The 12,562-nt window shown below is 33.9% G+C and overlaps 1 protein-coding gene across 2 annotated transcripts in view; it reads left to right on the top strand.

The window, feature by feature from the left end:
* LOC126741142 (ATP-binding cassette sub-family G member 8) overlaps positions 1 to 12,562 on the top strand; it is a 146,009-nt gene that overhangs the window by 97,307 nt on the left and 36,140 nt on the right. For both annotated transcript variants that reach the window (XM_050447484.1, XM_050447483.1), the window contains exon 6: positions 10,897 to 11,129. In XM_050447484.1, coding sequence (XP_050303441.1) covers positions 10,897 to 11,129 — 233 coding nt within the window. The remainder of the gene's footprint in view (positions 1 to 10,896; positions 11,130 to 12,562) is intronic.

Here is a 12,562-nt window from a genome sequence, read left to right as displayed (position 1 = left end):
CTTAGGTACGTTTTTAAACGTTCAGGGATAGAAAATGAGGGTTCTGCTGAACAAACTGTGACCGCCATAGTGACAAAAATACGTAAGGCAATGTCAACATTGGGGAAAACTACCTCCAAATTCTTATCCCGAATGGGTGAAAGCATTTTAGACAACGAATATTTTTCGTAACATGGAACACAAAACAGACTTCTCTTGGAAACCAAATCAATTAAGTATTTTCGTGGTTGCACTTCTCCAATAGCAAGTTCTCGATTAAAAACGTTTTTTGTCAGACACCTCTTTTTGTCCCCAGTAACAGTTTTTGTGACTGAAAAATCTGCGTCAGTATATTAACAAGTTTCATTTTTTGAAGGTAACAAATAGTCGATCATGCATTCATGGATTTTCCACTCGGCAGGATCCTTACTAATCAATTGAGCTCTTTGGGCATCCGCATTTTCCGACGCCGATAATCCTGATGCTTCTAGTAGTTTAGATGTTGATTCTAAAATAAACAATATAGTTTTAGCATACCTAATAAATTAACAGTTCACATTAAATTTTAAAGCGGAGGAATATACCCGACCTAGATATACTATAGTGCTTTTTTTAAAATTTACACTTATAAATTAAATTTTCATTAAATTTTATTTAAAACTACCAGCACCGGCATAGACAGGTTTGCTATAAAAAATAATAAATATTTTTACCAATACCCAATTTAGGTAAGAGTTTCAGCACAATACATTTTTATTTTTTAATAATTGCTTTTGTTATAAAATATCCATATTCCATACTATTAGCTACCTATATAAAAGGATTATTAACAGCTAATTAATGCTAATATACCCAGTGGCATATGTAAAGGGGACGTCCCTTCCCTCCGAGGCGCAGTGAGACTCTCTTTAGATCGTTTATTTTTTAGATTATATTTACTATAAACTATAAATAACATAAATAACACAAAATACATGTTATTTTACAATCATTTTTAGCCAATATCACATTTAAAGCGTTTTTTTTTTTAACGAACTACATTTACCAATGTGTACGCACCTTTAATACGGTCGTCTATTCAGTCATTCGTATTTATCACTCACTTCTTATCATAACCATGCAGAGCATCTTGTGATGTGATTGTCAAGCCACGGAGCAAAAAGAGGCATACGAGAGACAGAAAGAGAGACGAGCGAAAATTTTGGCGGGAATTCGGCAATTTCGGCAATATTCACAAGGGTTTTTTTATTTTTACTGTTGTGTATATGTACTGAATACTAATTTAGAAATAATCATTTTGCGCTATAACCCTTTTTTTTTAGATGTTTACGGTCCCACTACATCAAAATTCGTATAAATGCCACTGAATATTGAATATACCTATTTACCTAATATCATAAGTTTACCTGCATATATTTACCTTCAAGTTTCGATCGTTTCATCCAAATTTTCAGTTGGTATAGGTAAATTAGTATTGGCACAATCGGCAGTTATCTCAGGAGAGCAAGCAACGGGGTTGGAATTATGCTCACTAGAGGTTGAAGGTTTATTTTAAAAAAAGTCTGTAATGTTTCTTGTTTTGTCTAAAACAGCCTGAACCTTTCTTCGTTTTTCTTCAGCAATGGCTTTGTACTGCGCCCACTTAATCGCTCTCGTCCGTCACTCGTGATAGTTAAATTTAGTTAACTTAATTTTTGCAAAACTTGCTTCACACAGCACAAAAATAGGAATTAAAAAACAATAAACCTTCAGAAAATCGGGCACACGGCGACGTATAAAAAGGACTCGCATCCCATATCAATATTTTATCGATCGATATTTCATTATGTTAATTTTAAAAGTTTAATTTTTTTTGCGATTTTTTTTAAATTAATGTATAATAATATATATATATATAAATATATATAAAAATATATAAAAATAATAGAATAGATATTCTTTAACATTTGCCGCCTTACGCCTGAGCGTAATTGGTGTAATGGGAAATACAGCACTGGGTTTAAGAGCGGTAGATATCTTGGCATGTGTCCCTTGACCGAGGTAACTCCTACCTCTTTTTTTGGTGGAAGCGTCCATAAGAGTGCGGTGTAGTCTAGATGGCGCAAGAGCTGTCTGTCTGCAATTTGTATGAGTTTTGGCGTTAACTTTACAGTGTTACCATTTTTCCAAGAGTTTGCAGACGGTAGCTCAGAATTATTGGAGGCTTGGGATTGTTCGAAGGTTCACTTATGACTGGCTATCATAGAATCTAAACTTGATTATAACTAGTAAATAAGAGGGCGCCACCTATTTTTTTTATAAATGAGAGAAAACTAAGAAAAAGATTTGGTATATAGGTTTTAACAATTAAATGATCCTGGATAAAGTAGATTTAAAGAGGCAAAACAAAATATCTTAACAATACAACCAAATTATATTTACATCAAAGATATGTATACACCTCATGTTCTAATCTGTTAAATGTTAATAATTTATTATGAATTAAAATATGAATAATGTTGATATGATTAAAATAAGTTTGACAAAAGTAACGTTTAAATTATGACTTCGCTATTAGGTAGATTTCAGCACTTGAAAAATAAATTGCAATTATTAAAGTTTTTTGTATATATTTGTAGTACGCAGGGGAAAATTCAGGAACCTTTTTACCGAAGGCATATCAGTCTTAACCGAGTTATATCTACTTAACTACCAAAAAAGGTACTGAAAAATACTGAACAAAAAGTAACTAAAATTATAGATAAGAAATTGAAGTATTAAATTATGATATTGATTAAATATTTGTAGCAATAAATTGAAATAAAAGGTATATTAATAAAAATTTAAATAAGTGAGATAAATCTATAGTTAGTAATATTTAAATAAATCGAATAAACTGGCCTGTATATTCCTCCAAGAAATGAACGGCTAGCCTTCAAAACCGAGGCTGTGAATGTATGCCATTTGTAGCTTAGCTATCCAGACTGGGAATCTCTAATACTAGCTCTAACTCTAGCTCCAGCTCCACCGCTTTTAGCTATTTCCCGGGGAAATCAAAAGCTTGCAGTCATCAACAATTGAAGGAGAATAAAGAGGAAAACGGAAAAATAAAACCCTAAAACAACGGTTGCCATTGTATTCACTATCCATAAAAAATGAATGGCGTTAAAAATGTGACACACTCACCTTGCTAAGTTTCATTCTCTAGCCATCAAAATCTTGGGCATCCTGCACCAGAATTATGAATTAAACGGTTCCCTAAAGGAACAAGATTAAGGACTATAAATTACAAACCATATTGGCTACTTCCTGCTTCACAAACTTCGGAAATAAAAACTGGCCTTTTACGTGCGCTCCTACCAGCAACACGGGAACAAGTCGTCGAAAAATGGACCCAGTACCGACTAAATCCGTAACGACCCCACCTCTCGCCTGAGCTGTCAATATCAGCCAATCAGAGAAAACATTAATTAAGACCAATCAGAAAAGTGACGGACCGTCAACAGAAAGCATGGATAATTAAACCAGGAGAGTGATGCGTTACAGTAGTAATGTGTCATTGACAGTGTGAATTAAAAGAAATATGAATAAAAGGAGTTGACTGAAATTATTAATGTAATTATTGAAATTAATGAAATATCAGTGGAGCGTTAGTGAACATAAGGAGTAGAAAAATAACATGCTACAGAGTATACAAAGTTTTGTCACTTACCAAGTACGTTTAGGAAAATATTAAATAGTAAATGGACTACATTTTAAACATTTGTTGAAAAAAAAATTATGAACTACTGAATTTATTCCAAGTTACAGAGTCACATTGTATAGAGACCCGTTCATTTGTCTGGAATTTGTTCACTAAGCCACTTACCATTGATGAGAGTCGTATCATAGATAAGTTGTTCTCATCATTTTGCTTTTAAAGAAAATTTGGTTTTCCAAAGATTGGACGATAGTATAGTACATTTTTATACAGTTTCATTGTATTCGTTTTCATAAATCCGTGCACAAATGTATACCGATTCTAGAAATTAAGTAGGACGTTCCTAAATTATGTGCGGAATTTGTATTATCTAGCTCTATATTGCGAATTGGCAGTATTTGAAATTTGAATTTTGTATAAACGTATTTTTCTTGAAAACTTTTAGCGACTTTCGGAATTAGTAATGTTGGATCTACTGCGACAGGCTTTGTCATATGGATCTACATAGACCTACATAAGCTTTGTCATCAATCCTTGCCTGTGTAGCTTTCAACCATTACATACTTGAGGCCCTCATATAGTATGTGGAGACGACATCCTAAGTACCACTGTTCAGTTAGAAGATCAGTCACCACCCAAATTTCACAAGTGTTTGAGCGCGGTCTCTCTCGATAGGCAGGTGTGTCAAGTTACATGGCTTTCTTCATCTCAAAAGGGTTCTGCTTCAGATCAAACTTATTTCTTAGCACATTTTGCTATACCAATTGTGGATTAAGGGCCTATTGGTAGTTTCACGGATTCCAGTCTGCTTCCTCATTGTTGACAAGCACCCAGACAAACTCTACCTTTTATGCCTCTACCGGTTCATCTAGAATCTTCATACAATTTGATCTTAACCTGAAAGGTATTAATGATGACTGCTGTCCGAGCAAATTGAGGCGACTGTGTTATTGTATATTCGATTTAAAATTTCTTCTCCATATTTTAACCTAGCGAATAGGCTGATATCTGGGTATCCTCCATAGAGCCTTTTCCATGAGCACAGTAAGTCTATCACAGGTTAAGACGCACTAGAGCGATGCTGGAGAAGCCCTATAGGAAAGAAAAAAGCTTGCCCTAGTTTGGATGTTTACTCTAAAGCCATTGCTAGGGTCAGATGGTCCCTTTGTTTACTATTGCAATATTAGAGTATTCCTTCAATTCCTCCCTTCCTGTAATGTGAGTCACAAATCCTTTAGATGGAAAAGAAATTCCTGTGCAGCCTGCGATCAGTTTCACCAGCCGGTAGTACACCAAGGACGAGTAACCTGTATACAGTCTTTATGATCTCAAATTCTCTGCCTATCTTATATATTAGGTCTAATAGTAAGCAAATGTAAAAAACATTAATTTTTGCAATCTCTACTGAATAGTTGCCTAGGTCCTTTAAGGCATATTCTTAAGGGTTTTTATTTAATAAAGTAATGTATGCCGTAACATTAGACAATCTTACAATCTTGAGGTGAAAGTCAACACTGCAGTGAACATGTCTAAAACAAGCGTATCCGGAATTCGTTTTCCAGTTTTTCCTAGCTTTGTCTTTACTTTTTTTCAGTCTCATTCATTTTACTTAGTTAAGACTTCTCTTCAAACTTGTTTTCGAAACTTGGTGCCCTTTTAGACCAATTGTCAGATTATATTTTTCAAACTTAACTTCAATTCTTGCCTTCGTTTACCTTTAGAATAATAAAAATCATTACTATCGAGTACCTTGCAAGCCAAAACACATTTCTTTCATCTACTCTATAAATATTTTTATCAACTCGATATTCTTGTTCAATATTGGATCAATTGCTGTTCCCCTGGCCTCAGCATCACCTGGAGAAGTCGAGTCTGTCCAGACAGTGTCTGGCCTTTGTACCCTAATATAATTTATTTCAGGTCAACCATATGTCAATCAAATGATACTGGCTCAATTCTGGACTTGGTATTGGCACCTTCCTCAGATGTAGTTATTTCAGTGGCAGATTTTACATTGCTTCCAACAGACAATCATCACCCTCCAGTGTACTGTTGTGTGGAGTGTGGTCTTAACAGAAATTTAAGTGAACTGACTGGCTGTGGTTTATATAGGGACTTTCATTCGATCGACTGGGATGCCATTTTGGATTTCCTATCGCAGTTTAACTGGGATACACTGTTAACGAATTTAGCTCTGAATGATATGTTAAACGTATTCTATCAAATTATGTATTTGTGTATTGTATGCTTTGTTCCTTTAAAGAAATATTCTGCTAAAAAATTTCCATATTGGTTTTCATCAGAGTTGAAAGAGTTAATAGTTGCAAAGAAGAGGGCACACAAGAGATTTTTGAACTCATAATTGGATGACGATTGTCGTGCTTTTCTATGGTCCAGATGTCAAATTTAAAAAAAAAAACACTGCTATGATGTATATGTATTTCTTACAGAGCAATCTCTGGAAGATTATTAGGAATAATCTGCGAAATTTTTGGAAATTTGTAAACAATAAAAAAGACAACAGTGCAGTCCCTCAAGAGATATTTTACGAAAACGTTAAATGCTCTTCTGGTATTGATATATTCAATCTGTTCTCTAAGTATTTTTCTAAAATGTATAGCGATGCACCACCTAACTGGATCGAATCAAGTTAAAAATAATTTGAATGTCTCTAAGTTAAGCATAACAATCTCTGAAATGTATTCTGAGGTGAGTACATTGGATGCTTGCAAGAGTCCTGGCTCCGATGGGTTGCCTCCTATCTTCTTAAAGCATTGCAGCTTTATTATCTCAAGACCTTTGTTTATATTATCCAATTTATCCCTAAAGACAGGTTTTTTCCCTGACTTTTGTAAATCAAACTTTGTGACGCCTATCTTAAAGTCAAAGCACTCAGTCAAGAATTATTGACCAATAAGTATCCTTAGTTCTATCCCAAAGCTTTTTGAAAGGATTGTTAATGGCTTTTTAGTACATCATCTTGGTGTTGTAATTAATGACAGACAATTTGGTTTTATGTCAGGGCGGTCTACTGAGCTGAATGTTCTCACTTTTACTGAGTTTGTTATCCAGTCTTTTGAGGAGGGTTGTCATGTACATGCAGTGTATACTGACTTCAGTAAAGCTTTTGACCGCGTCACTCATGTAATTTTGTTAAGCAAACTCAGCAAGTACGGCCTTACCGGTCTCCTATATATGTGGCTAAAAAGCTACTTATCTAACCGTGGGCAAATTGTTAAACTGTGCAATTTTAAATCAAATGAAGTACAGACTCCATCTGGTGTTCCCCAAGGATCCCACCTGGGGCCGTTGCTTTTTAACATCTTCATCAATGATATTGAAAGTTGTTTCATGAATACTATACTACCTGCTACTTGCAATTCTGCAATTTGCGAATGACCTTAAGGTTTACCGTAGAGTCTCAAATTTGGATGATTGCCTCAAACTTCAGCTTGACTTAAATAGGCTTGCTGGTTGGTGTACCGCTAATAATATGGTCTTGAATACCAGTAAATGTCATTGCATACTTTTCTCTCGAGGTACAAGCCAGCTTAATCATATTTGTACTATTAATGGCACTTCTCTCATGCGTTTTATCTAGTGTAAAAGACCTTGGTATAACTTTGGACTCCCATTTAAGTTTTTCTCTTCATGTCACAACAACTGTATTAAAGGCTATGCAAATGCTGGGTTTTATTAAGAGGTGCACCAGAGATTTCCAGGACATTGCTTCGATTAAGCTTTTTTACTGTGCACTAGTTCATCTTCACCTAGAGTATGGTTCATGTATTTGGTCACCTCATTAAAACAATCACATCCAGATGATTGAACAGGTTCAGCACACATTTTTAAGATACATTGCGTTCAAAAGGAATGTTCCACTTCCTATTATCTACCACGAGTTTGAGTCCGAACTGAATATCCAAACTCTCAAATCGTGACCTGTCAGTCTTCTATGACACTCTCCATTCTGGATCTTGCTGCCTAGATATACTCGGTAAAATTGGTCTAGATGTGCCTTATAGGTAGATCCGTCAGACAACCTCATTCCATATTCCATCCCACCGAACCAATTATGGAAATAATTCCTTTGTTACCAGGGCAGGCAAACTTGCTAACCAGTACTCGGATCAGTTAGATTGTTTTACTAATAGAATAGAATTTTTAAGACTGTTGAAAGCCAATGTTCTGTGAATTTATTCTGTGATGTGAAAATATTTAAGTCAAATTGAATCCTATAGAAACAAAACCCGACAAATCCACTTTTGGTCAAAAACGAGGTTATTGTTTTGAACTGTTTACATAGCCATTTTCTACCAATCACGGCGCTCCCGGCGTCCACATAACAATAATAATTTTACGCGCGAATTTTTTACGATGTTTGTTAGTATAACGTTGTTCGCGGACTCGTACAGTAGTATTTTGTACTTTTATTTAATTATTGCCAATTTTTTTATTAAATAAGTTTTAAGTGCCTAAAACTCTATGAAATAGAATTGACAGAGTCAATACGACGCCTCTCTTAGCAAGGAAAAGAGTGGCTAAACCAGAAACTTGGAAGAGAAAACGAGAGCAAAATGAGAGCTCAGTTTTTTTTTTAAACTTATTGACAGTGTTTTGCATAATATTCAATATTCTAGATACAAGAATAAAAGTTTGCCGGAGTATCCACGCGACAAAATCGTATCGTTGCAGTTCATGTACGATGTTTCATATTTTCATAAAACTTTTTATCTTCACAAAACTAAAATTGAGCAAGACAACCTAATTTTAAAGCACTGCCTGATTAGAGATATTAAACGCAAAAGGACCCAAAATGAAAAGGGTGCGTCTAAAAGAAGTTTTTCAGTTGTTTATAATATTCCCAAGGCCAATACTTTAAAACTGGTTCCAGTTTGCAGTTACTAAAATTTTGGCAGTTGGTAAAGATCGGATTAATTGGGTTTTAAGGAGGTTTAAAGAATCCGGGAAAATGGCGTCTGAAACAAGGGGTGGCGACAGAATTTCTGGAAAATATAGTGCGAAAAAAGAGTCAGTAATGAAATTCATTGAAAGTTTTAAGGTAATCGAGTCTCATTAGTGCCGAAACAGAACTAACCGCAAATATTTACCCTCAACACTTAGTATTTCAAAATGTGGAGACTATACTGTCAAAAAATGAACGAAATACCAACTCTCCTTGTTAAAAAAAGTTATTTTGCAATGATTTTTAATACCAATTACAACATTGGCTTTGGTTCACCCCGCACTGATGTGTGTTCCGTGTGTCTCCAATTAGCAGAAAAAATAAAAAATAAGAAAGACAAAAATAAAAAAAATAAACTAATGACGGAAAGACATGTACATAAATTACGCGCCAAGGCTTTCTTTGACCATTTAAAAGAAGAAAAACCTGAGCTAATTACAATATCATTTGATTGCCAGAAGAATCAGGTCCTACCAAAGATTCCTGACCAATCAGTTTATTATAGCCGCCAGCTTTATATTTACAATTTTACCATTGTTACTGGCAGTTCACACTCACCCCTCACTAAAAATAATGTGTCAATTTATGCTTGGACTGAAGACGAATACCATAAGGGATCAAATGAAATAGCAAGTGCTGTATTTTACAAACTTTGTCAACTAGACCTTAGGAATAAAAATAAAGTAAGACTTGTTGCTGACGGATGTGCAGGTCAGAATAAAAACTCTACTTTAATTACAATGTGTACCATGTGGCTTAGTCAGAAGGCTCCTCAGTCAGTCTCAAAATTAGAAATTATCTTTCCAGTTGTTGGGCATTCTTTTCTCCCTGCAGATCGTATGTTCGCTCGAATTGAAAAAAATATAAAAAAAGAAGAAGTCTTAGTCTCCGTAGAACAGTACCTAAATATTTTTGCTGATCACGGTAAAGTTTATCGATTTGGATCTGCCTTACAAGTGCACAATTGGAAGAAAGCTTGTAAGGAAATAGTAAAACCTACTGGACAATGGCACTTCTCATTTAATGCTTGCAAGAGGTGTATATTGAATCGCACTAGTTCTGGACAGCTTACGATTCGAGGAGAGCAGTCCTATAAATCAGATCTGGGTGTTTTCAAATAAGTCTTAAAAAAGGGCAAGCCACCAACCGACATAAAACCAGTATTAGTTCAAAAGGGTATACAGCCAAATCCTAAAAAGCTAAAGGATGTCCAAACACTCCTCACCAAACATTATGGAGATAAATGAAGAGAACTGAATGAATTGGAGTGTGAATTTGTGTGAAAACATACCTTATTTAAGTGATTTGTTAGTTTAAACTATTTTTTTAAATAATGTCGGTATAAGTATTTATGTTTGTTAAATTTTTCCGTAATAAAATACGTATTTCTAAAACAAAAGTTTTTTTTTTACAAAATACGACAAATCCACTATGGTCAGTTTCAAAATCCGACAAATGGGTTTGTTAGTTTCAAAACCCGACAAAAAAAATTAATTTCAAATAACTTTACGCTAAGATGTTTTTCCAGGTTGAATTATTCAAAATTAGATGCTTGATGACTTGCTCTATGTATATAAAGAAACTTAAAAAGATATTGAGCTTTTAACTTTCCCTTATCGTTTTTTCTCATTTCCCAAAATTTTCTAAAAGTAGATTTGTCGGATTTTGCTTTTATAGGATTTAATTGTACTCTATCTATTTTTAAGGTTTTTATCAGGTATTATGATTTTTGTGCAATGTGTAGTATAGGTTAGGTTTTTCTTCTCTTGTAAAATGTTTTATATTGTTATAAATTGAGCAATTGCTCGTTGGAAGAGAAATAAATAAATACATAAACTCTCCGACATATGCTCTATAAGAATCACACCAAGATATACAGTATTATTGTCGGTTTTGCTCTAACAGAACGTATGATAATAGTATACAGTTCTGATCAAATTATATGACGAAAGAATACTGATGAGAAAGTAAGATCGGAACCTCTAATCGATCCCGACTTGTGTCGTGTGCGGTCTTTACTTGCAAAAACACGTTTCCCATATCAGCGCAAATAAAGCATTGCCGTTCCTTCTCTTCTTCTGTTTTTCTTCAATTCTTTTTTCTACTTAAGGCTTTACATATAATATTCTATTGCATGTTAATGCATGAGCATTTCGGCAGCATTGTGTAAGATACTCAGCCAATAGTTATCTATGATATTTGTGTTAAAATAATGCTTAATTTTTAAAGTAAAACATGCTTGTTGATAAAAATTAATAAATTTAATCTATAGGAACCAACATCGCCTCTTCCGCTTGCTGCCTTACAACAAGGAGGCATCAGACCTTCCCCAAACCAACAACCTTGGAATAGACACAAGAGCGTTAGTGAAGCAAATCTGCTCGCGATGGAATATAATAGACCTTATCATCCTTCTTCTCCGCAACACCACATAAGAGATCCTCGCAGAGCCAGTGTTGCAGACTTTGGAGGACATATGGCTCACCACGACACTGTTGATCACAGGTAAATTAAGTTGTATAGGGTGTCCCAAATTCGAGGGTGACCATTGAAACTGAATGAAACCATTAAACCATAAGATTAACAGGGTCGGTTAAATGGAGGCAAAGTTGCGCAATTTGGAGCTTAATAAAATGATGTTTAAAAAATTTTAAAATTCCGGATACTTCCGGAGTTGTGCGAAAAAAACTGAAATTTGTCAAAATCGTTTTTACCATCTACCGACTATATATATATATCGAAAAACTAAAAACAGTTTTTCATTGCCACGTTTTATGTATTACAACATGACGCAAAAAAAAAATTAATTCGACGTTTCGTTTTTTTTCGATCATCATCAACTTTATTTTTTCTTACGGGCGCCATATTAAATTTTTTAAAAGTATTTTTAATTGTCTTTAAAATGAGGTATCTCACTTGCATGTCCATGTCCAATCAGTCCTTCTAATACTTCCCATAAGAACTCCATGAGTGCAAGAGAGAAAGATATATCAATGGGAGTTCCAAACAAATTGATTTTATATAAACTGAAACTATAAAATAATCTGTATTTGATATAGCATTTTTAAACCAATTCAATGAAAATGTATCCTTTCATTTTATTAAGTTTAACCGGCTAATGTCATTTTGTCATGGCCTACTATATGAATTTAAAAAAATCAAAATATTAGGTTAGGAAAGGATAAATTTTCATTGAATTAGTTAAAAAAAAAACTATATCAAATGCAGAGTATTTTATAGCTTCAGTTTATATAAAATCAATTTATTCAAAAATCCCATTGATATATCTTTCTCTCTTGCACCCATGGAGTTCTTATGGGAAATACTAAAAGGAGTAATCGGACATGCAAGTGCGATACCTCATTTTTAAGGCAATTAAAAATACTTTTTAAAAATGAGAAAATTTAATATGGCGCCCATAAGAAAAAATAAACTTGATCATGATCGGAAAAAAACGAAATGTCGGATAAATTTTTTTTGCGTCATCACTGTTTTTAGTTTTCCAATATCTCTTTGAATATAGTCGGTAGAAGGTAAAAACGATTTTGACAAATTTCGTTTTTTTTTGGATATCTCTCTATTCGGAATTTTTCAATTTTTAAAACGTCATTTTATTAAGCTCCAAATTGCGCAACTTTGCCTCCATCTAACCGACCCACAGTAGATCGAAGTATAGGAAAACCCGGACATTCGCAATAACTTTTTGGTCTTATTATTTTGAATTAGTTATTTTTGTTTGATAACAGTATAAGATGTTTTTTTTTTATTTTGATTAAAATATTGGCATAATACAGAGTATAGGGTGATTAAGATTCTAGGTTTACCGTAATGATTTAAAAATCGTAAGGTATAGCAATAAATGTGTAGTTTAAATTTGGCAAATTTGTTTATTTTAAAACTTACTTAAATAAGAAACTAAAAATATTCTTAGACCTCTG

This window comes from Anthonomus grandis, chromosome 10 (genome assembly GCF_022605725.1).
Source record: "Anthonomus grandis grandis chromosome 10, icAntGran1.3, whole genome shotgun sequence".
NCBI classification, from domain to species: Eukaryota; Metazoa; Arthropoda; class Insecta; order Coleoptera; family Curculionidae; genus Anthonomus; species Anthonomus grandis.
Note: the sequence above shows the minus strand (reverse complement) of the source record. Positions and strands in the feature narration are given on the sequence as shown.